Below are 26,444 nucleotides of genomic sequence, written 5' to 3' on the forward strand. Positions count from 1 at the left end.
AATTAATTGTCTTGCTAATTCTAATGTTTACTGCGTGTCTACTAAGTACCTGCATTTTTCTAGGCACTGGGGATAAACAATCACAGAAGGAGTAAGTTCCTGTTCTTGTAAAGTATATGTAATAGTGGGGGAAGTGAGACAATAAACAGGAATCAGGCTGTGATCATTGCTATGTAGGAAAAAAAAAAGCAACAGAGTGGCAGAGAATGCCCTTTTAGATAGGTTGGTCAGGAAGGTCCTGTCTGATGAGATGACATTCTAGCAGAGACCTGAAAGAAATGAGAAGAGTGTGTCCAGCAGAGGGAACTCCTAGTGCAAAGGCACTGCAGTCAAGGTGTGCTTAGCCTGTCAGAGGAACACCAAGGAGGCAGGTGGCTATAAGGTGGCCAGGGCAGAGTGAGCAAGGAGGATGGTTGGGGGAGGAGTCAGAGAGGTTGTGGGTAGGTGAGGGAAGCAGATCCGTAGGCCTCAGTGGGCTGTGGGAAGGACTTCGTGTGAGACGCAAACCACTAGAAGGGTTTGTGCGGAGGAGTGACATAAACTGAATGACATGTTAAGATGGTTCCATGGACACAGAAGCGGGGCAATGAGAGAAGCAGAGAGAGCAGTTAGGAGGCTACTGCAATAAACCAGGTGAGAGGTGATGGCGACTAGGGTGGGAGATGAAAAATGGTTGGAGTCAGAACACGTTTGAAATAGAGCTAGTTGTGTGTGCTGATGGATTGGATTGGATTCCCGGAGTGAGGGAAAGAAGGGAACCAAAAATGACTCCCGGAGTTTTGGCTGAGCAGCTACAAAATGGAGCTGTCTTTTACGGAGAAGGGGAAGACTGTTAGGAGAAAGTTTGAGGAGAGAGATCAGAAATTCAGGTTTGGATGTGTTAACTCTGGGATGCCTATTAGATATCCAATTGGAGACAGTAAGTTACAACTGGCTATATAAGGAGGGACAGAGGTCTGGGCTAGGGTCGTGACTTTTAGAGATATCAGTACTTAAAGCTGTGAGACTGGATGAGATCACCTAGCAGTGAATATAAAGAGTAGAAGTGGTCTGAGAACTGACCCTTTGGATTCTCTAAAGTTCAGAGGTCAGGAAAGTGAGGATGATCCCATAAAAGAGACTTGGGAAGAGTAGCGCACTAGAGTAAGTGTAATCAGCTGCTTCAAATTCTGCTTATAGGATAAGATGAGGACTAAGAATTGACCACTGAATTTAGCAACATGGAGAACATCGGTGAACTTGACAGACAACTCAAGTGCATGTGGAGACCGTGAGTAGATGGCTTTTGGGGGGAGCTTTGCTGCAAATATGAACTTTGGGACAGTAGCTGGTGAGGATGAGATCTTTTTTAACATCCCTTCAACCCTTGAGACCTAAGTCTTGGCTTTGGTCTTTACTAGTGTCTCTCCATTATTATTACTTTTTAACCTTACTGATGTTGACTCTTGCTAAAAATGTCCTCCTCTTTCTCACTGTCAGCACTTATAGAAAATGATTCCTTGTCATCTTTCAATCCCATGTCATCTGAATCTTGTGTCATTTATATCTTCAGATGTGCCTATTTCTTCAGTTTTCATTAACTGTATGTGTGGTGTTGAAGGTATTATATACTTCAATATAAATTCAGCCATAGCTTCAATTGTCTCTTGTTTTGCTTTTAAATATTTTCTTGATTGAACTCTACTGGTCAATGTCATTTCATGTGGAGGTGGTGAACACCTGCAAATTCCTCCGAGTTCCTAGAGGACAAAATATACATAACTATTTTTTGTTTGTTTGTTTTTGGCTGCGTCAGGCCTTTGTTGCGGCATGTGGGTTCTTAGGTTGCGACGTGCTGACATCTCTCTAGTTGTGCTGCGTGGGCTCTGTAGTTTGTGGCATGCAGGCTCTCTAGTTGAGGAGCACGGACTCAGTAGTTGTGGCGCATGGGCTTAGTTGCCCCGTGGCATGTGGGATCTTAGTTCCCCGACGAGAGATCGAATCTGCGTCCCCTGCATTGGAAGGTGGTTTCTTTACCACTGGACCACCAGGAAAGTCCCATGCACAACTATTTATTTAGTAGTTTTTATATTTACCTAAGAGTTTATAATTTGATTCTTTGTTATAGTCTGGTATAATAATACTCTATGTCAATAGTTTTCTAGTAACTAACAAATGAACTTTAGTAAAATGAAAACATTTGGAAAAAGTACAATTTAAGTAGCTGCTGATGTAATGTTTTATTTTCTTGATTCCTTCTTTAGTTTTAAAACAATTAATGATTAAAATAGAAGAATAAATGTCAATTTTAAATATATTATTATTCAAATACAGTATTTCATGTGTAAAGTAACCAATCAAAACTATTACATCTTGCCATTCGTACTCTGCTATACTCTTTTAAAGACACAAATAGCAACTCCAAGTGGTCACATAGAATGACAAAACTGAAGTAACTCAAGTTCTATTTCTTCATATTTATGATCATTGTTTATTTTGAATCTATGGTTCAAACCCAGGAATACGTAGTACCAAAGGGGATGGAGACAAGAATTGTGCCTGAAGCAAGTTTGAACAATTCTGGGCCATTATGTATTCCCACAACAAATATGTGTATCTAAGTCCACATGTGTCCCGGTCCAACTGTGTAACTGGGAGTTTTCCAAATTAACTTCTATGTAGAACACAGTGTTTATTAAATGTTAAGTTTATTAAATGTGTTTATTAAATGTTAAGAAATTAAAATGTGCCAATGAAAAAAAAGTGCCAATTTGAAGCTTACGTATGCATTATTAAAACAACAGTAATTGTAGCAACTGTTTAGAACACTATGCCAATAAAAAAGTTGGGGAGGGGGGCATTTTAGCTCAGACGTTGCTTAGAACTGTCAGCACATGGTGATAATAGAAAGCAGATTTTTGTGGGAATTCCCTGGCAGTCCAGTGGTTAGGGCTCTGCACTTCCACTGCAGGGAGTATGGGTTCAATCCCTCATTGGGGAACTGAGATCCTGCAAGTGGCATGGTCAAAAAAAAAAAAAGAGAGAGACTTTTAGTCAATTTCCTTATGTATTTAAACTCTCTACAGACAGTGTGTACCATTACTGCCTGCACCCAGGACTGACTGCCCTCTCCCCCGTCCTTGGTATACCTCAGGTGGTGGATATCTCTGCAGGCTAGCAGTGATCAGTTGTGAAAGGAAAACTGATATTGCAGAAGACAGAGAGGGAGAAAATTGCTAGGGCCTTATCTCTGAGTAGATCAGAGGGGATGAGATCAGCCAGTGGAGGGCTGATTTAGATAAGGGCGTAAACAGTTCACACATTGCAGTTGGAGGCAAGGCAGAGTTTACAGGAATAGATGCAGGCAGGCCTATATATCCAAGGTATTATTTCTTAGTTTCTTTTACAGAAATGGAATTGGATTCAGAGACCTTCCACCCTCCCATAGAGGGTGGGTGTCTATGAATTTCCTTTAAGGACCCTTTATGACCAACTTTGATTTTATTTTCTTGAGTACTTTGGTCATGTCCTTCCATTTATTTGCTCTTTACTGGTATTAATGCTTGAATATCAACTATGCTGACCCAACGGGCACATTGTTGTGATTTTTGGAACTGAGACTATGAATTCCCTCTAACAGAGAATAAATGTTCTGATTGGGGAAACCCAATTGTGATCAGTGTAGAATTTAGTCTCTTTCTGCTTCTTCATCTCTGAGAAAGATGCTGCAGATCTGAGAGTGGCTGCATGGGGGTGGGAGACGGCACCCAGTTGCAGCGCTTGTCCTTTTCTGTAGGGTTTTGTTTTGATATTTTCACACTGCTCAGAGAGAATTCCACCCAAAGGTCCTCAAGTGCCATGAAAAGGACAAGGAAAGAGCATCTTTGAACCGTGGCATTGTTAAATGCCAAGAGCCTGCCTCTCCAGTGGATTATTTTGAGACATTGAAATACTTTTCAAAGGCTTTGCTAAGTACTCATTGTGGAAAAGGACAAATTCTATATTAAACTTACACTGGAACCAGAAGTGGCCTTGGGTAAAATTGTGAACTAGATGATGTTTGTCACCTTTTTATTACCTTTTCCCCCATCAGTGGATGCTCCATCCCCTTCCCCTAAAGGCTCTTGGAGTCTTCCCCCTCTCTTCCTCTTTGCCTTATATGATTGACTGCCAGAAAAGGCTATACGTTGGTAACTTAGATCTTGTTCTTCTCCGGGGAAATTGCTTCTGCTGCAGGCTTTTCAAACAGAGCTGCTCATTCTTCCTTACCCCACAGACTTCTAACTGCTTCTCTGCTTCCTGTGTGGTCATCCTCCAATCTACCTCCACGCTGTAGTTAGTGGAGAACATGCAATCTGGCCCTTATTTACCAGCCAGCCTTAGCTTTGCCAAGATTTCCCTGTTCTCTATCCTCTGGCCAAACCAAACTGCTGTCATTTCCTCAAACCCACTGCGTTCCCTAGAGGTGTAGACACCCCAAGCTTTGGCTTGTACAGTGTCATCTCCCTGGAACACCCTCCCTTGCCTCCTTCCTTTGTCCCTTACTCATTCCACAGATCGAAGTTTAGGCATCCTACTCCAGGAAGCCTTCCCTGACTACCCCCATTCAGGTTAGTTGCTCCTCATAAATAATTTTTAGTACTAATCCCATTATATTGTAGATGCTTGTGTATTTCTCTTCTCCCTCCTCCCCAACTAGGATTTCAATTGGGGTGGCTCTGTCCACAGTGATTTCCCATTTTGGGGGAAGAGGCCCAAATACAGGGGTGGTGGTAGGTGACGGTGGCATCAATGTCAATTAATCATAAGCTTAGCCAGAGCTTATGATCGATATGTTGGATAAAAAATTTTGAATGAATGAATGATAGGATGAATTTAGATCTATACACCACTTCTCCTAAACATAATTGCAATTTAGTCCCTAATTTTCCCCAACAAACAGGCTAGAAATTCCATTTTACAGTAGTTTAACAGTATATTCAAATCAATAACATTTTTTAACATCTTTATTGGAGTATAATTGCTTTACAGTGGTGTTAGTTTCTGCTTTATAACAAAGTGAGTCAGCTATACATATACATACATCCCCATATCCCCTCCCTCTTACCTCTCCCTCCCACCCTCCCTATCTCACTCCTCTAGGTGGTCACAAAGCACCGAGCTGATCTCCCTGTGCGATGCAGCTGCTTCCCACTAGCTATCTATTTTACATTTGGTAGTGTATATAAGTCCATGCCACTCTCTCCCTTCATCTCAGCTTTACCCTTCCAAATCAGTAACATTTAATGAATGCTTTCCATAGTGGAGGTACTATGCTAGGAACTCAGGGGGCATATAATGATGAATAATAGCCTCAGTCCTCAAGAAATTTAAAATCTATCACACTTATAATTACAAATACACTTTTTCTTAATAAACACACACATATATCTTCAAGGGGTTGAAAAGATTAAAATGTCTATTTTAAAATTTGGTTTAAATTTGTTTTGTGAAAGCTACTGAAAGTGAAGAAGAACCTTTAGGCTTTTAGCTCCTATGGTGTGCTAGGGATCGAGTTTTTTCATTTAATACTCAAAATCCAATAAAGTGTTATTTCTGGTTGTGGAATGAGAGTATCTGTCTTTTGTTAAAAGTATTTTGGAACCATTTTGTAACTGCAGAAGGTTTTTTCCTGCACTTGAAATGAGACCAGACACTTAATTTCCTTGACCTGTCCAGATAAGGATAAAATGTAACCTTAAATTAAAAAGGGGGAGTTATTGTTTTATGGGTACAGAGTTTCACTTTGGCAAGATGAAAACATTTATGGAGATGGATGGTGGTGATGGCTGCACAGCAATGTGAATGTACTTAATGCCACTGAACTGTACACCTAAAAATGTTAAGATGGCAAATTTTATGTTATGTGTATTTTACCACAATTAAAAAGAAATTAGTTCCAACCTAAAGAAGAGAGCCTCCCCTGATACCTTTCAACAACTTTGTTGAGGATTAATTTATATATCATAAAATTCACCTGTTTTAAGTGTACAATTTAATGTTTTTTGGTATAGTCACAGAATCGTACTGCCATCACCACAATCAATTTTAGAACATTTCCGTCTCCCCCAAAAGCTCCTGCAAGCCTATTTTCAGTCACTCCTTGTTCTCATCCCAGCCCCAGGAAACCAGTAATCTAATTTCTGTCTATGTATATTTGCCTTTTCTGGACATTTCATAAAAATAGAATTTTATAATATAGGCATTTTTATCTCTGGCTTCTTTCACTTAGTATGTTTTTGAGGTTCATCCATGTTGCTCATCCAGGTTCATGCATGTATCAATACTTCATTCCTTTTTATTGTCAAATAGTATTCCATTGTATGACTATATCACATTAAAAAATAAATTTATTTATTTATTTTTGACTGCTTTGGGTCTTCGTTGCTGCATGCGGGCTTTCTCTAGTTGTGGCGAGCGGGGGCTACTCTTCCTTGCGGTGCGTGGGCTTCTCATTGCGGTGGCTTCTCTTGTTGCGGAACACGGGCTCTAGGCGTGTGGGCTTCAGTAGCTGTGGCACATGGGCTCAGTTGCTCTGCGGCATGTGGGATCTTCCCAGACCAGGGCTCGAACCCGTGTCCCCTGCATTGGCAGGCAGATTCTTAACCACTGTGCCACCAGGGAAGTCCCTATACCTCATTTTATTTACCCATTCATCCCTTGGTGGACATTTAGGTTTTCCCCACTTTTTCACTATCATCAATAGCTCTGCTATAAACATTCATGTTCAGGTATTTGTGTCAACATATATTTTCATTTCTCTTGGGTTAAGAGTGGAATAGCTGGGTCATATGGTAAATTTATACTTAACTTTTCAAGAAACTGCCAAACTGTTTTCCAAAGTAGCTGCACCATTTTACTCTTTCTTCACATTCTTGCCAACACTGGTTTGTGCCTTTTTGATTTCTGTTTGTTCCCTCTGTTCTTTATTTCTCTTTTCTTTTTATTTTCTTCTGCCTTCCTGTTGGTTACTTATACATTTTTTTAGAATGCCATTTTGATTTATCTATAGTATTTTTGAGTATATTTCTTTGTGTAGCATTTTTTTAGTGGTTGCTCTAGGTATTACATTATACATGCATAACTTATCATAGTCAACATTTTTACCAGTTCCAGTGAATTGAAGAAACTGTGTTTTCCTTTATCCTCTCCCACTGATAATAGAATTTGAGAACCACATGAGGCAATATTACAATTTTTGCTTCAACTGTCATACACACTAGCAAACTCAAAAGAAGAAAATCTACTATATTTACATATATTTTTACTTTTCATTCTTCTTTCTTCCTGCTATTCCTCCTTTTTATTATTTCCTTTCTATTTCAAAACTTCCTTTAGCCATCCTTTTGGGGTAGTTTTGCTGGTGATAAGTTATCTTAGTTTTCTTTCATCTGAGAATGTTTTGATTTTCCCTTTATTTCCTGAATAATATTGCCACTGCATATGGTATTCTGAGTTGATGGTTCTTTTCTTTTTTTTTTTCCGTACGCGGGCCTCTCACTGTTGTGGCCTCTCCCGTTGCGGAGCACAGGCTCCGGATGCGCAGGCTCAGCGGCCATGGCTCACGGGCCCAGCCGCTCCGCGGCATATGGGATCCTCCCAGACCGGGGCACGAACCCGTATCCCCTGCATCGGCAGGCGGACTCTCAACCACTGCGCCACCAGGGAGGCCCAGATGGTTCTTTTCTTTTAGCACTTTTCTTTCAGGCCTCTTCCTTCTGGCCTCCATGGTTTCTGACAAGAAATCCACTTACATTTGAATTGACTGTTTTCTCTCTGTTGTTCAAATTGGGTTATTTCTATGGTTCTATCTTCAAGTTCACTGATTCTTTCCTTTCTCATTTTCATTCTACTGTTGAGCCCTGCACTAGTGTCCTAGGGCTGCCATAACAAACTACCATAAACTGGGTAGTTTAAAATAACAGAAATTTATTGTCCTAAGTTTGAAGTGTGGCTAGAAGTTTGAAATCAAGTTGTTGATAGAGCCATACTACCTCTGAAACTTGTAGGGGAGAATTTCTTCCTTGTCTCTTCTAGCTTCTGGTGTTTTCCAATAATCCTTGGTGTTCTTTGGCTTGTAGATGCATCAGTCCAGTCTCTGCCTCTGTTCTCACATGGCTGTCTTTCTATCTTTGTCCTTTGCTTATAAGTACATCAGTCATATTGGATTAGGGGCCCATCCTACTGTGGTATGATCTCATCTTAACTAATTATATCTGCAATGACTCTATTTCCAAATAAGGTCACATTCTGAAGTGCTGGGAGTTAGGACTTCAAAATACCTTTTTTAGGGGAGACATAATTCAATCCATAACAAGCCTATCCATTGAACTTTTTATTTTGGTTATTGTATTTTCAGTTATAAAATATCCATTTGGTTCTTCTTTATATCTTCTGTTTCTTTGCTGAGACTTTTTATTTTTTCATTTGTTTAAAGCGCCCATTAAATTGCTTGCTTAATTGCTCATTAAAGCAGTTTTATGAAGGCTAGATTCTTGTCAGATAATTCCAGATAATTCCAACCTCTTAGTCATCTCTGTGTTGGTGTCAATTGTCTTTTCTCATTCAAGTAGAGATTTTCCTGGTTCTTGGTATAACAAATGATTTTCAATTGCATCCTGGACATTTTGGTTATTATGAGACTCTGGATCTTGTTTAAATCTTCTATTTTAGTAGGTCTCCTCTGACACAGGGCCAGTAGGGGAAAGTGAAAGTACCCACTTGCTATTGCCAAGGTTTCCAGGCCTTATTTCTGGCTCAGCCTCTGTTGATAGCCCAGGAGAGGAGGGTCTCCTTGTGACAGTTGGGTAGGGTAGGGGTTCAGGCCCCCCACCTGGCTTCCACTGACATCGCGCTGGTTGACGCAGGGAAGGGGACCTTGTAACTCCTTCTCACATGGCCCCCACGGACACTGCAAGGGGAGGTCTCAATATCACCCAGCAGGGATGAAGGTCTTGGTCTTCTCTGAACAACCCTAGTGGCTGGTGGGGATGCCTCATCATAGCTGGGTTGGGGGGACGAGTCCAGGCATCCCAGGTGGCCTCCAGTGACATTGTGGGGATGGCTGCACCTCGTTAGAGCTGGGCAAGAGTGGAAGTTTAAACTCCCTACTCTGCCTTTGCTGACGGCTCTGGGGTGGGGCTGCTTTTTTTCTGTGGCGTTTGAAGTAGAGCAGATATTGTCTAAAAGTTTTCTGTCTTGCTGCCCCTTTTCTGGTCCTTAGCTTGAGAAAAAAGGCTTTTGTTCTTTTTGGTCTGTGACCTTTGATGTTTCCGGGTTGCAAGCTTCACCTGTACCCAGGCTGGTATAGGCGAGGCAAAAAGAAAACAAGGGGATTTACTGCTGTGTCATTCTTTGAGTTGTGAGGTCCCTAACTGTCTATGCTCTTCTCTCCACCTTTCAGAGTCTTCTTATCTTTGTTTTATGTATAATATCCAGAGTTTTTTTTAGCTGTGCTTAGCAGAAGGAATAGGAAGGAGTGTGTCTTCTCCATGTTGTCCCTGCCTCTCCTGATATTTGAAGCACCTAGAATAATATAGAATATTCAAGATGCTACCTTTACACCTTACAAAATGAGACCAATTAGGAAAGAAGATAAGACAGTTACTGTGGGAAAAAAGCTGATTGGTTCTTTCCAGGTCATAGCCTTAAGTTCAATTTATTGGTCTTTACCTCCATCTTCTCTAAGTTGAAATTTGGGTTGGAAAATTCACTGGAGACAACAGACATTATTCTTGCTAATATTTCATGTTCACATTTGATTATACACATTGTGATTAAAGAAATGAAAATGGAATAATTTGTTAGCTTGGAAATTACTGAATCCTTATCAAGACCCTGTTGAGAATGTTGAAAAGTAGCCATAGGGAAAACTGTGTTTGAAGTCATCCTTCACACTTTCCTTGAGTTAATTATAGTCACTCATTTTCATATGCACACAATGCATACATCTCTTTAATATTAAAACATTTAAAAATAGGTAGTAATGTGAACATTAACAGTGTTCCACTGTGTGATAAGGTCACCAGTTGGCCATCGCACTGTGTCACATGGTCATTTTAACTGAAATCCTGTTGGGGTAGGGGGGAGGGATTCATCGTGGTGGAATTGTATCTGATGTTCAAATAATATAAGTTGATTTTAGAGTTGTATTAGAAAATGGAAAATGTTATAAAAGTGCAGAGTATAAACAAGTCAGAACTACTAACATTGCAGCCATTTCAAACTTACAAGGTGAGGCAGAGATTATGTGGATTTTCATTTCCTGAATGATGTGAAGGATGAAACAGAGGCAGAGAAACACAATACTGCTGGGTTTAGTGCATTGGGTGAAAAATGTTCAGAAACGAATTGTGAATATTTGCTGCCTTAAGGCATATGCTCATAGCCTAACTTGTATTTTTCATTACTGATAAATATATTATTTAGAGTCTAGAGTTACTGAAATGCCCTGCATTTGACTGTAAAATTTAATATGTAAATGGGCTGTCTCTAAATAACATTTTAAAAAACATTCTTATTCAGAGAAAGGACTTCAAAGATACGGCCTTTTCTCACAATAAACAAGGAGAAGTTTTTTCTTTACTTTTATAATATCACTGAAACCTCTAGGCAAAAGTAATATGAACTTACAGAATACAGAGAAATTAATCTGATTATTAAGATTTGCTTAAATGTTACAAAACTAGTGTTGATTACAAATGATATGTTAAATAGATATTATAGCCTCTAAACAAAAAAGGAGAAAATGAAAATCTGATGCTCTGAACTGTGGTGGGCAGTTGGGGAAGAGCTTTATATTTTGCCACAGGTGTAATTTCAAAAACTATATACTCAAAGACAGACCAAAGCTCAGCATTCCTTTTTTATTCTCTAATTACTAACATAAAAAAAAAAGTTACTGTAAAATTGCCTCACTGAGGCTTTGGGATCTTGAAATTTCAATTTAGCATCAAAAGTCTTTTGTGTATGCAACACACTTCCCCTCTGAGTTTGAAAAATTGACAAAAGAAATGTGACCATTACATGACTACAACAGTCTGCTTGTTTGATGATAACCTGGGGTCAACACTATCAAATATCAGCCTATAAAGATTCCTTTACATACTTTTCAAATGCTCTTGTGACTGATGAAGGCACTCAAGAAAGTTTAAATGCTGAGATTACAATGAGGAAAAACCAAGCCTTCACTAGGCACAGTCCAATCAGAGAATGGGTCCTGTATTAGTTACCCCATTTTGTGTAACAAGTTATCCCCAAACTTAACTGTTTAAAATGACAAATATTTATTATCTCACACAGTTTCCGGTTCAAAGTCTCTCAAAGGGATGCAGACAAGTCAGGGCTGCAATCATCTGACAGCCCAGATGGGGAGGCATCAATTTCCAACAGGGATCCCTGTTGGCTATGGGCTGGAGTCTTCGTTCCTTGCCGCATGGGCCTCTCCATAGGCGGAGTGCTTGACTGTCCTCACAACATGCATAGCTGTCTTCTCCCAAGTGAGTGATCTGAAGGAATCCCAAGGAAGGAAGCCACAGTCATTTATAACCTAATCTTAGAAGTGATACATCATTACTTCTCCTTTTCTGTTGGTCACCCAGACAAACCATGCTAAAATGTGGGAGGGGCGAACACAAGGTCACGAATACCAGGAGGTAAGGATCTTTGGGGGCCATCTTGGAAGCTGGCTATCTCAGGTCCAGAGCAGATTTGTAACTTGGATTCACCTGGAATGTAGGTTAAAGTATACCTCCTCTAAAAGCCATTGTCTATTACTGGGAAGAAACTACATCTTAGTCTACTAGTGACCATGCAGACAGACCACCAAGGACAAATGGAAAGTTACTGACATTTCTCTTCCAGTTACATAACCTCTTGGCAACCTGAGTCTACTAAGTATACTAAGAAACAACAGTTCAACTTAGTCACACTTTTTATGGGTACCAAGGTCCAAATTTAATTTCAAAAGTATGTATGATCTATAGTATAGCCCTGAGAAGGGTAAAATATATAATGAAGTAATATAAAACAGTATGCTATCACAAAAAGTTAGGTGATTACTAATCCTATGCATTTAGGAATAAAGTTTTAAAACTTGACTATGAAAAAGATGAAAAATGAGATTTTTTGGCAATAAGCTGAATAATTGAATAATTTAATTGAATTTTTATGATATCAGTAGGACTCAATGACTGCTTTTTGTTTTGGGTGTAAGTTAAGTCACTTTGAATACTTCTGGTAGTAAATTGCCAGGTAAAGATACAATCATTAAAAATTACTATGTAACATTCTTGGCTTTTTGTAAAAGAAATTTCAGATAGTTTTCAATTTAGGAAAGTCTTCTAAAGGGCTTCATATAAATTAGCTTCTTGAAACTCACAAACTATAAGGTACCTGACCCAGGCAAAGCAAATACAGATTGGTTGGACATAAATAGCTCTACTGAACTTACATGCACAAATAAATAAATAAACAGCCAATTTTAAACCTGATAGGATTTTTAATCATTCAGTAACTTAGCTATCTGGTTAGGTCAGGATCTATCTGCAGGCTAGAAAGGCTGTTTTAAAAGGCAGAGTAGTGGCAATAAATGACTTGTTCCCTTATTTAACCCTCCAGGTTATCTGTGCTTACATCTACCCTCAGCCCTAGGCAAGGTATGCCCCTAGATGCTCTAACTTTCAGGGTCAAGGGTGTGATTTCTGCCTGAGGAGGAAAAGGAGCCTGGGCGGTATTGGGGTGCTGACTTTATTTTAGCAGTGGTTCTCCAACTTGGCTGCATAATATAATCAGATTCTCTGGGGTGAGACTCAGGTGCCAAACCTTTATTAAGCTCCCCAGGTGATTTCAGTGTGCAGCCAAAGCTGAAAATCTTTGCTTTGGGACAAAGAGTCTCATTTAAGTGCCCATCAGAATCACCTGGAGAGCATGTTAAAGTTACAGAAGGCTAGGTCCCAGCCTCAGAGTTTCTGATTCAGTAGGTCTGGGGAGGGACCCAATAATTTGCATTTTTAACAGGTTTTCAGATGAAGCTGATGTTGCTGTCTTACACTTTGAGAACCAATCTTAGAAGAGTTTGACTCTTATTATATACTGGAGTTCAGCTGTGACTGGGGCGTAAGGGGAGGAATGAAAATTGGCAAAAGGAGAGGACGGATACCACTAGCTCCCCTCTTCTCAAAGGTAAAGTGAACTGGGATCTACCGCTGCATTGCTCATCCCCTATTTTCTTAGCCTTTATTTTATAGATTGAGAAAATAAAGGCTCTTCAAGGGTCATGTGAACGGCCCAAAGTTGGTTACACCTGACTTCACCACCCCGTTTTATCTGGTCTCTTTGCACGTGCAGGTCAACCTCTTAACTGGCTCTGCAGCGCGACTCCACTTAACCCTCTCATAAACCTTTCTCTCCTCCCCTGCCCCACCCGCAGCGTCCTGACGTAGTTGCCCGGACAACGTGCACCTGCGTTCAAAGCACGCAAGGAGCGGTCCTCGGAGGCGCACTGCGTGCTGCGCAGGCACAAAGAGTGAGGTCCCCGGAGCCTCGGGCATGGACCGCGTCAACCCGGTGGTAGGTACCCCCGGCCTGGCCTCTCGGCCTGCGCTCCGTGCAGAGGGAGCGCGGTCCTGGGCTCATGGCAGCGGAGCTCCGCACACCCTTTTTTTTCCCATCCTGGCTCTTTACAGACTTTCAGGAGCCCTCTCCCGTAGGGGCTCCTCTGTTCTCCTCCGGGTTGGAGGAAGCGGAAGTTGGACCTGGCCCCCTGCCAGAAGAACAAGTGCCCCTCTTCTTCTCCTTCTTACTCCTCATCGAACTGAGGTCCTCTAGAGTGAGGATTTGAGAAGGTGGTTAGAGATGGAACGCACCTTAAGCCTCCCAGTTTAGTGTGTTTAGAATTACTGAGTTCAGTTGTACTCTAATTGTAGTTCTTAATTTTGGTATGACCACTGTTGAGTCTAAGCTATATTATTTACCCGAAATAACAGGTAATGTGATACTTTAGGTTACCCCACCACATATTTTTAAAGTTCTCCCCCACCCCTCCATTTCCCCATCCTTAAGCATCTTAATGTTTAAGTGTACAGTTGGAATTGATAAACCCAGACGTTGCTTTGTTACTGTTAAGGAGTACGTAAACCGAGAACTGACAGGCTAAATGGTCTTGTGAGACCCTCTATCAATCTTAAAAATTGATTTAAAGAAAAAAAGTCAAGAAATCACGTTTATTTTCAGTTCATTTCAAAAGACTTTACATTTGGTGAAAGGCAATGTGCTTGTCCAGATCTGTGTTGTTTTATGGGTTCCATCTATACATACGAGGGATAAAATGGTTCATTTCTGAAGACAAGTTATTATTTTAATGTGTATCCTTTTTCTGATAATGTGTTTTAATATATGTGAAATAATTATGCTTGAATAGAAGCTTACCGTGTATACCATTTTATTTGATGGTGAAACTCCAAGGAGTGTGTGTGTGTTTTCTTTTAAATAGGGAAGAGGTTAAGATGGATTTCCTGGGCTATGCATAGTGGACTGTACATATACCAATGAAGATAACAGGGAAAGAATATAAAGTCTAACTGTAGTCCTAGAAGAGAAAGTATGTTCAATTCCTACTTTGCTTTTGAAAAATTGTGTTCTAATGGGTTATTTTTTGATGGCTGCTGTTACATTCTGAGGGTAGATCTTAAAAGATGTTTTTATCCCTAGGAGTTTTTACCTCTAGCTTTAAGTGTGATCACAGTAGCTGGGCCTAACACTGAAACATCAATTAAGCACGGCTTTATCAGGGTAGGATGTTTTAGAAGAAGGAACTAATCTAGGGCACTTAATCTTATTGACTATGCTTGTGAATAACGTATTATTTAAATATTACTGATTGGCTTTTTCATAGGCTCACTCTGGGTCTTTAGAAGGAATAAGTTTAATACCTAACTACTCTTCACATGAATAGGAGTACTTAGAATATTTACTGAGTAGTATGAAAAAGCAGTCCTAGAATGACAGGATTTTCAATTTGGCCTGATTAAGCAATTTGAAATAAGAGCAATTCAACTAAATTCCTATTTTGTTATTGTCAGTAGAACTTCCACTAGGTCAGTATTGTCAGTACACTTAGCATTGCCATTCTTTTTCTGCATTTTTTAATTTTTAATTTTATTTATTTATTTATTTATTTATTTATTTTGCGGTTCGCGGGCCTCTCACTGTTGTGGCCTCTCCCGTTGCGGAGCACAGGCTCCGGACGCGCAGGCTCAGCGGCCATGGCTCACGGGCCCAGCCGCTCCGCTGCACGTGGGATCCTCCCGGACCGGGGCACGAACCCGCGTCCCCTGCATCGGCAGGCGGACTCCCAACCACTGCGCCACCAGGGAGGCCCATAATTTTATTTATTTTTATTTGGTCTTTTTTGGCAGTGCCGCGTGGCTTGCGGGTTCTTAGTCCCCACACCAGGGATTGAACCCAGGCAGTGAAAGCGCCGAGTCCTAACCACTGGACTGCCAGGGAATTTCCCAGCATTGCCATTTTGGACTAGGGTGGGAGTGGAGCACAGTTTACATAGATTTGAAGGACTGAGTTTATTTCACAGGGCTATTTTTCTATTGATATTGACCAGTTTTTAATCTGGTAAAGATCTGCTTTTAGGATGTTACTTAGTCTCTGCAGTATGCAGATTGTGGAAGGGTAAGGTTTGTTTATGTCCTCCTTAGTTTCTCTTAGGAAATCCTTTTTGGTGCAGTTGTACTTTTACTTGACCATGGTTCAGAATATCTTTTTGGACTCTATATGTTGGAAGTGGGATGGGACAGACTTTGGTGACTCTATTGTAGATACTTGCCCCAAATTTATGGCTTGGAATTTATTTACATTTATGGAAGTGATATAGTAAACTCTAAAAAAGCTCTCTGGGTCCCTCTGAGAAAAAGGTAAATTGAAAACAAAAGGTTCATTTCCACCTGTCTTAAATTAATTTCCTTTTTAAAAAGGAGTGTGGAGGTTAAATACTGACCCAAAAGCCAAGGATCCTAAAAGTAACCATACATCTTGATGAGATTATTATCTCATATTTTCTTGTAGTATTGTGATTCAGCCTTATAGATAAGCTGAGACTATGGGTCTGAAGTTAACCAATTTATGGAAAGCTAAGACTATTGGGAATAGGATGCACAGAGTGAAAATCCTTGTGGTGGCTTTTCTTCAAATATAAGATTAGAAAGTGTATACTGCATGTTTTTTAAGGCTGGATACACTCAAACTTGAGAATGTAAAACTTTAACAATTGCTTTTACGTAGCCTAAACTCTACAGATCTGTAATTGAAGATGTAATTGAAGGAGTGCGGGATCTGTTTGCTGAAGAAGGTATAGAGGAACAAGTCTTAAAAGTCTTGAAGCAGGTTTGTAGACAGAAGTTTCTCTCCTGTTTTTTTAGCTTAAAAAATGGATAAATTAAAGTCAACCCCCTTAATTATAGTTTAATACTTACCCATTTATTGTGCCTTCAGCTGATAATTTAATTTAAAAGTAAAAAATATAGGAGTAAATATCCTAATTTTTTTTTTTTTAGAGCAAACATTTTGTTTTTCTCTGCAGCTCTGGGAAACAAAGGTTTTGCAGTCTAAAGCAACAGAAGACTTCTTCAGAAATCGTGTCCAATCGCCTCTGTTTACCCTTCAGTTGCCACACAGCTTGCATCAAACACTGGAATCATCAACAGGTTGGATATAGTTAGTAAATTAGTACTATATGCAGAACAAATTCTCATTTGGTGGTGGTTTGGAATTAGGGTAATGTTCTTAGGGGAGAGGGCTTGGACTTCAAAATCATTGCTATTAAAAGAACACAAGATAAGTCATCACTGCCATGTAATTATTGACAAAAAAATTAGGTTATTTAAACTAGTTTTAAAACTATTATGGTCCACAAAGGTGACAAAACCTTACTTCATGGGAACAAATTATATAGTTTGTGGGCTATTGGAAATACCCTTTGTTTATCTCAGAGGATTTGATTGGCTCTAGTAAAGGAGTAATCCAGCCACTTGGTGAAGAAGCAGAGGGAAAGATGGGTGCTTGCAAGCTTGTGCATTCTTTCTCTTCCTCTTGCTATGTGTATGTATTGTAAATCTGGAATTGAAATGGAAGCAAAATGGAGTATAAACAGGAGTATGGAGGTTATTCAGGCTACTTCACAGTTTTGGATGTAAAATGATGGCTAGGGATGGACCATATGCGTATTGTCTTTAATCTTGGACTTAAATCTAGACCTCTGCTTTTAAGGGAAATATTTGTCCATATTATGTCTATCCATTTAAACTGGAAAAGACTAACTGCTAAAAGATAAAACAATACTATTATATCTTTCTAGCCTTTATTTCTTTTTTTCTCCTCTGATTCTTATAATCCTTATGCTATCCTGATGTGCGTATGTATATACATCTACATGTTGATGCACAGAGACGCAGGCACATAGGGATGCACTGACAGACACAGAGGCACACACCAACAGACATATCCAGACTCAGGGAGACACACCCAGATACAGTCATGCGCAGACACAGACAGACACACACAAGTAGGTTTTATTGGATTTAGCTGAAATTCAATAGATGAATGTCTGCAAGAGGTAAGGGTAGATTTTGGATTAGATTGTCAGTAAAAACTAGATTGTTCATGGCATACTTGGGAAAATTCACATGAAAATCTTGTGGGTCAAGGTGAGGGGAAAAGAGGCTAGTACCTCCTCTATTACAAAATGAGAGAATTTAAGTGTGGCAGCAATTATAACGTATAAAAATGAAATTAACAATGAGTGTTGAGGTAACCAAACACAACTTTTATCTAATGCTGTGCTTAAAATGTGTAACATTGCTCTTTAAGAGTTAGCCATGGCTGTTTTAATTATTAAGTTGACACATTGAATTACATCAATTGTTCGGTTTTTGGCTATGCTTTCATTTTTAACTTTACTGTTTTATTAGGGCATCCCTTTTATTTCTCTATTTAAATAACATTCTTTTAATTTTTTTCTTCATTAAAGAACTTTAAAGATTTTTTCCTTAGGAGTGGCTTGGAGGGTGGTGAATGTGGAGTAGTAAAATACTTGATTGTCTTTTATGAAAAGCATGGTTCTTAAGAAAAGACTAGCTGGAACACTTCTCAGGTTCTTTGTCATTCAAAATTGTAATACTTGATTTTGCCTCAAGATGGTAATATTACCAGTGATTTAAATCACAAAATAGTCTTGCAACTAATATATCTAGCTGACTTTCACTCAGCACTTCTTTCTTTCTAATTCTGTCTTAGAGGTAGAATAATAGGAATAATTACATTTAAACAAGACAATTTTTCTTCTTCTTCTTTTCTACATCATTCGTGATGAAGTGAAGAGGAAGCACATGTATCCTGTAAAACTGCATTATAGGCCTTTTTCCTATCCCTCTTCATTTCTAGGTACTCTGCAATAAGATTCTTGAAGTAAACAGCCTCATAAAATTGAAGTACTTTTAAATTATATCATCTCGTTGTATGCTTCTAAAAGCCTGATTAAGATAGCCTAAACATACTCTACAACCTTTTTATCTCTTGATAACAAGTTCACATTAAATCTACAATGGAATAAGTCCTTTGCCTTTGTCTTTTCCACTGTTAAAATTTGTTTGCCCTGTTGTATTTTCTTTGACTCTATTATCCATTTGTTTACTCATTTGCTATATCTTCAGTTGTCAACTTTTTTTTTTTTGGTCTCAAGACCCCTTTACACTTAAAAGTTGAGAACCTCAAAGTGCTTCCTTTTATGTGAGTTGTTAGTATCTATTTACCATATTAGAAATTAAAGCCGAGAATTTTTTTAAATGTTGATTTATTAATTTAAAAAATGATTGTATGTTAATATGTATTTGTTAAAAATAACTCTTCTAGAACAAAAAAATACTTAGTGAGAAGACTAGTATTGTTTTACTTTTCTGCAATTCTTGTTAATGTCTGGCTCAATACAAGATAGCTGGATTCTCATATCTATTTCTAAATTTAATCTGTTGTGATATGTAGTTTTGGCAGAAGAAAATCTTCCACAGATAGATAATTGGAAAAGGAAGAGTGTTTTAATAGCTTTTTCAGGTAATTTGGTACTATGCTAAAACTCAACACGTGGTAGTTTCTGAGAGGTTAGCTGCAAAGTGGAATCTGAAGCCATATCGATGGACTTTTTTTTTTTTTTTTTTTTTCTTTTTGCGGTATGCGGGCCTCTCACTGTTGTGGCCTCTCCCGTTGCGGAGCACAGGCTCCGGATGCGCAGGCCCAGCGGCCATGGCTCACGGGCCCAGCCGCTCCGCGGCATATGGGATCCTCCCAGACTGGGGCACGAACCCGTATCCCCTGCATCGGCAGGCGGACTCTCAACCACTGCGCCACCAGGGAGGCCCTCGATGGACTTTTTGTGATGTTAAAGTTCATTGGTATATCTTGCATTTTGAGTGACTGTCTAACCCCTGTGTAATTTTGTAACATACACGGGTGACGTGGAAGATATTGGTTCACTGAGTTATACATTTGACACATTGTTCATTGTACAGGATAAAAAATCATATTAATATCTCCACATATCTCACAGAAAAGTGTTTAAGTATTGGAAAGCGATGAAGCTTACTGTAGTGGATATAGTTTTCAAAATTCTAACTTTTGCTTGCAAGCTTGAATTTTAATCATTGCCAAACCAATACTGTCAGTTTGTTTTCCTTGAGGTGATAGGCACACTTAGTTCATTTTCAAAAAATTGCCAAATACCCAAGTCTGAGGAACCATAGTTTCTGTCAGTTTTTCTTTCAGGTAAAATAGTGTTTCTTGAAAAAAGAAATTAGCTGGGTCAGCTCCCAACTTAAACAATAGCACCATTGGATTTCCTCATACTTCCTTGTACTTCTGTATGCTACAGAGATGCTTTATATGTTCTTCCTGTTTCCTCACACAGAATACTAAAAGCAAGTATACTTGAGGGTTGAAATTTAGTAAAAATAATTCTTTATGGTTACATTAAGGAATTTCTTAAGTGAACCAGTTTTGTTGTTGCTGGTTTTATTTGCTTATTTTTAAACTGTGAGTAAATAGCAATGGAGAATAAACACAGTGAGCACTAGTAGGGTTTGGTGCTTACAGGCTTAATTCACGCGAAGGTGCCTTCAGAGTGATTATCACGGCTTTGTGCTACCGGTGCAGATGTCAGCACCACCCCCCGCCTTAAAACATTTAGCGAGAAATTAAAAAGGCATATATTGTTTTGATATTATAAAAATAATGTTGACCTTATGAACACCCTGAAAGTATCTTAGGGACCCCCAGGGGTTTGTACACTACACTTTGAGAACTGCTGTCCTATTCTTATATTCTATTATATATAATTTATAATCCACTTTAAAAAAATACTTAATTTTTTAGAACATCTTTAGGTTCACAGCAAATTTGAGAGCGGGTACAGAGATTTCCCATATACTCCTTGCTCCCACGCATGCATCGCCTCTCCAGTTATCAACATACCCCACCAGAGTGGTACATTTGTTACAGTCGATGAACCTGCGTTGACACATCGTAGACACCCAAAGTCCATAGTTTACGTTGTCACTTTTGGTGTTGTACATTCTGTGGGGTTGGGCAAGTTTATAATGACTTGAATCCACTGTACTAGTTTCATACAGAGTATTTCCATTGCCCAAGATATCTTCTGTGCTCCTCTGCATCCGTTCCCCTCACACCAGTCTCTGGCAACCACTGATCTTTTTACTGTCTCCATAGTTTTGCCTTTTCTAGAATGTCATGTAGTTGTAACACTATAGTATACAGCCTTCTCAGATTGGCTTCTTTCAGTTAGTAATATGATTTTTTAAAAATTTTATTTATTTTTTTATATTTGGCTGCATTGGGTCTTCGTTGCTGCACCCGGGTTTTCTCTAGTTGCGGTGAGTGGGGGCTGCTCTTCGTTGCGGTGCACAGGCTTCTCATTGCGGTGGCTTCTCCCGCTTCAGAGCACAGGCTCTAGGCACACAGGCTTCAGCAGTTGTGGCATGTGGGCTCAGCAGTTGTGGCTTGTGGGCTCCAGAGCGCAGACTCAGTAGTTGTGGCGCACGGGACCAGTTGCTGTGCGGCATGTGGGAACCTCCCGGACCAGGGCTTGAGCTCGTGTCCCCTGCATTGGCAGACGGATTCTTAACCATTGCGCCACCAGGGAAGTTCAGTAATACGATTTTAAGGTTCCTCCATGTCTTTTCATGGCTTGATAGCTCCTTTCTTTTCAGCACTGAATAATATTCCATTGTCCGGAGGTACCACAGTTTATATACCCATTCACCTACTGAAGGATGACATCTTGGTTGCTGCCAGGTTTTGGCAATTATAAATAAAAATGCCGTTAACATTTGTGTGCAGGTTTTTGTGAAGAAATAAGTTTTCAACTCCTTTGGGCAAATGCCAAGAAGTGTGATTTCTGGATCATATGGTAAGAGTATGTTTAGCTTGGTAAGAAACTGTCAACCTATCTTCCAAAGCGGCCGAACCATTTTACATTCCCCAGCAATGAATGAGAGTTTGTTGCTCCGCATACTTGCCAGCATATTGCTGTTATCAGTGTTCTGAATTTTGTCCATTCCAATAGGGGTGTAGTGGTATTTCGTTGTTTTAATTTACATTTCCCCAATGACATATGATATGGAGCATCTTTTATATTTTTCATATGCTTATTTGCCATTTATATATCTTCTTTGGTGAAGTGTCTATTTAGGTCTTTGGCCCATTTCTAATTGGTTTGTTTGCTTTCTTATTGTTAAGTTTTTTTTTTTATTAGTTTCTGCTTTATAACAAAGTGAATCAGTCATACATATACATCTGTTCCCACATCCCTTCCCTCATGCATCTCCCTCCCTCCCACCCTCCCCACCCCTCCAGGCAGTCACAAAGCACCGAGCTGATCTCCCTGTGCTCTGCGGCTGCTTCCCACTATCTATCTACCTTATGTTTGGTAGTGTATATATGTCCATGCCTCTCTTTCGCTTTGCCACAGCTTAGCCTTTCCCCTCCCCATATCCTCAAGTCCATTCTCAAGTAGGTCTGTGTCTTTATTCCCGTTTTACCCCTAAGTTTTTCATGACATTTTTTTTAAATTCCATATATATGTGTTAGCATACGGTATTTGTCTTTCTCTTTCTGACTTACTTAACTCTGTATGACAGACTCTAGGTCTATCCACCTCATTACAAATAGCTCAGTTTCGTTTCTTTTTATGGCTGAGTAATATTCCATTGTATATATGTGCCACATCTTCTTTATCCATTCATCCGATGATGGACACTTAGGTTGTTTCCAGCTCCGGGCTATTGTGAATAGAGCTGCAATGAACATTTTGGTACATGTCTCTTTTTGAATTATGGTTTTCTCAGGGTATATGCCTAGTAGTGGGATTGCTGGGTCATATGGTAGTTCTATTTTTAGTTTTTTAAGGAACCTCCATACTGTTCTCCATAGTGGCTGTACCAAGTTTTGAGAGTTCTTTGTGTATTTTTTTTTTTTTTAGTAAATTTGCCTTTTATTTATCTTTTTTTTTTTTTTTTACTATTTTTTTAACATCTTTATTGGAGTATAATTGCTTTACAATGGTGTGTTAGTCTCTGCTGTAGAACAAAGTGAATCAGCTATACGTACACATATATCCCCATATACCCTCCCTCTTGAGTCTCCCTCGCACCCTCCCTATCCCACCCCTCTAGGTGGACACAAAGCACCGAGCTGATCCCCCTGTGCTATGCGGCTGCTTCCCACTAGCTAGCTATTTTACGTTTGGTAAATAGTGTATATATGTCCATGCCACTCTCTCACTTCGTCCCAGCTTACCATTCCCCCTCCCCATGTCCTCAAGTCCATTCTTTGCATCTGCGTCTTTATTCCTGTCCTGCCCCTAGGTTCTTCAGAGCCATTGTTTTTTAGATTCCATATATATGTGTTAGCATATGGTACTTGTTCTTCTCTTTCTGACTTACTTCACTCTGTATGACAGACTCTATGTCCATCCACCTCACTACAAATAAGTGTTTCATTTCTTTTGATGGCTGAATAATATTCCATTGTATATATGTGCCACATCTTCTTTGTCCATTCATCTGTCGATGGACACGTAGGTTGCTTCCATGTGCTGGATATTGTAAATAGTGCTGCAGTGAACATTGTGGTACATGACTCTTTTTGAATTATGGTTTTCTCAGGGTATATGCACAGTAGCGGGATTGCTGGGTCATATGGTAGTTCTATTTTTAGTTTTTTAAGGAACCTCCATACTGTTCTCCATAGTGGCTGTACCAATTCACATTCCCACCAACAGTGCAAGAGTGTCCCCTTTTCTCCACATCCTCTCCAGCATTTCTTGTTTGTACACTTTTTTATGATGGCCATTTGGACTAGTGTGAGGTGATACCTCATTGTAGTTTTGATTTGTATTTCTCTAATGATTAGTGATGTTGAGCATCCTTTCATGTGTTTGTTGGCAATCTGTATGTCTTTGTTGGAGAAATGTCTATTTAGGTCTTCTGCCCATTTTTGGATTGGGTTGATTTTGATATTGAGCTGCATGAGCTGCTTGTATATTTTGGAGATTAATCCTTTGTCAGTTGCTTTGTTTGCAAATATTTTCTCCCATTCTGAGGGTTGTCTTTTCATCTTGTTTATGGTTTCCTTTGCTGTGCAAAAGCTTTTAAGTTTCATTAGGTCCCATTGTTTATTTTTGTTTTTATTTCCATTTCTCTAGCAGGTAGGTCAAAAAGGATCTTGCTGTGATTTATGTCATAGGGTGTTCTGCCTGTTTTTCTTTAAGAGTTTTATAGTGTCTGGCTGTACATTTAGGTCTTTAATCCATTTTGAGTTTATTTTTGTGTATGGTGTTAGGAAGTGTTCTAATTTCATTCTTTTACATGTAGCTGTCCAGTTTTCCCAGCACCACTTACTGAAGAGGCTGTCTTTTCTCCATTTTACATTCTTGCCTCCTTTATCAAAGATAAGGTGGCCATATGTATGTGGGTTTATCTCTGGGCTTTCTATCCTGTTCCATTGATCTATATTTCTGTTTTTGTACCAGCACCATACTGTCTTGATTACTGTAGCTTTGTAATATAGTCTGAAGTCAGGGAGCCTGATTCCTTCAGCTCCATTTCTCTTTCTCATGATTGCTTTGGCTATTCGGGGTCTTTTGTGTTTCCATACAAATTGTAAAATTTTTTGTTCTAGTTCTGTGAAAAATGCCATTCGTAATTTGATAGGGATTGCATTGAATCTGCAGATTGCTTTGAGTAGTATAGTCATTTTCACAATGTTGATTCTTCCAATTTAGGAGCGTGGTATATGTCTCCATCTGCTTGTGTCATCTTTAATTTCTTTCATCAGTGTCTTATAGTTTTCTGCATACAGGTCTTTTGTCTTCTTAGGTAGGTTTATTCCTAGGTATTTTACTTTTTTGTTGCAATGGTAAATGGGAGTGTTTCCTTAATTTCCCTTTCTGATTTTTCATCATTAGTGTATAGGAATGCAAGAGATTTCTGTGCATTAATTTTGTATCCTGCTGCTTTACCAAATTCATTGATTAGCTCTAATAGTTTTCTCATAGCATCTTCAGGATTCTCTATGTATAGTATCATGTCATCGGCAAACAGTGACAGTTTAACTTCTTTTCTATTTGGATTCCTTTTATTTCCTTTTCTCCTCTGATTGCTGTGGCTAAAACTTCCAAAATTATGTTGAATAAGAGTGTTGAGAGTGGGCAACCTTGTCTTGTTCCTTATTTTAGTGGAAATGGTTTCAGTTTTTCACCATTGAGAATGATGTTGGCTGCGGGTTTGTCATATATGGCCTTTATTATGTTGAGGTAAGTTCCCTCTATGCCTACTTTCTGGAGAGGTTTTATCATAAATCGGTGTTGAATTTTGTAAAAAGTTTTTTCTCCATCTGTTGAGGTGATCATATGGGTTTTCTCCTTCAGTTTGTTAATATGGTGTATCACATTGATTGATTTATGTATATTGAAGAATCCTTGCATTCCTGGGATAAACCCCACTTAATCATCGTGTATGATCCATTTAAAGTGCTGTTGGATACTGTTTGCTAGTGTTTTGTTGAGGATTTTTGCATCTGTGTTCATCAGTGTTACTGGCCTGTAGTTTTCTTTGTGACAGCTTTGTCTGGTTTTGGTGTCACGGTGATGGTGGCCTTGTAGAATGAGTTTGGGAGTATTCCTCCCTCTCCTATATTTTGGAAGAGTTTGAGAAGGATAGGTGTTAGCCCCTCTCTAAATGTTTGATAGCATTTGCCTGTGAAGCCATGTGGTCCTGGGCTTTTGTTTGTTGGAAGATTTTTAATCACAGTTTCAATTTCAGTGCTTGTGATTGGTCTGTTTATATTTTCTGTTTCTTCCTGGTTCTGTCTCGGAAGGTTTTGCTTTTCTAAGAATTTGTCCATTTCTTCCAGGCTGTCCATTTTATTGGCATAGAGTTGCTTGTAGTAACCTCTCATGATCCTTTATATTTCTGCAGTGTCTGTTTAACTTCTCCTTGTTCATTTCTGATTTTATTGATTTGAGTCTTCTCCCTCTTTTTCTTGATGAGTCTGGCTAATGGTTTATCAATTTTGTTTATCTTCTCAGAGAACCAGCTTTTAGTTTTATTGATCTTTGCTATTGTTTCCTTCATTTCTTTTTCATTTATTATCTGATCTGATCTTTATGGTATCTTTCCTTCTGCTAACTTTGGGGGTTTTTTTTGGTTCCTCTTTCTCTAGTTGCTTTAGGTGTAAGGTTAGGTTGTTTATTTGATATTTTTCTTGTTTCTTTAGGTAAGAATATATTGCTATAAACTTCTGTCTTAGAACTGGATTTGCAGCATCCCATAGGCTTTGGGTCCTCGTGGTTTCATTGTCATTTGTTTCTAGACATTTTTTGATTTCCTCTTTGATTTTTCAGTGATCTCTTGGTTATTTAGTAGTGTATTGTTTAGCCTCCATGTGTTTGTACATTTTACAGATTTTTCCCTGTAATTGATATCTAGTCTCATAGTGTTGTGGTTGGAAAAGATACTTGATATGATTTCAGTTTTCTTAAATTTACCAAGGCTTGATTTGTGACCCAAGATATGATCTATCCTGGAGAATGTTCCATGAGCACTTGAGAAGAAAGTGTGTTCTGTTGTTTTTGGATGGAATGTCCTATAATTATCAATTAAGCCCATCTTGTTTAATATGTCATTTAAAGCTTCTGTTTCCTTATTTATTTTCATTTTGGATGATCTGTCCATTGATGTAAGTGAGGTGTTAAAGTCTCCCTCTATTATTGTGTTACTGTCGATTTCCTCTTTTAGAGCTGTTAGCAATTACCTTATGTATTGAGGTGCTCCTATGTTTGATGCATATAT

At 39.1% G+C, this 26,444-nt stretch overlaps 1 protein-coding gene across 1 annotated transcript in view; it reads left to right on the top strand.

Moving 5' to 3' along the window:
• GTF2A1L (general transcription factor IIA subunit 1 like) overlaps positions 1 to 26,444 on the top strand; it is a 75,472-nt gene that overhangs the window by 383 nt on the left and 48,645 nt on the right. The window contains exons 2-5 of the mRNA XM_082642001.1: positions 1,180 to 1,270; positions 13,036 to 13,587; positions 16,312 to 16,413; positions 16,610 to 16,733. Coding sequence (XP_082498127.1) covers positions 13,567 to 13,587; positions 16,312 to 16,413; positions 16,610 to 16,733 — 247 coding nt within the window. The 5' untranslated portion in view covers positions 1,180 to 1,270; positions 13,036 to 13,566. The remainder of the gene's footprint in view (positions 1 to 1,179; positions 1,271 to 13,035; positions 13,588 to 16,311; positions 16,414 to 16,609; positions 16,734 to 26,444) is intronic.

Source organism: Mesoplodon mirus, assembly GCF_964341445.2.
Source record: "Mesoplodon mirus genome assembly, chromosome: 14".
NCBI lineage: Eukaryota > Metazoa > Chordata > Mammalia > Artiodactyla > Ziphiidae > Mesoplodon > Mesoplodon mirus.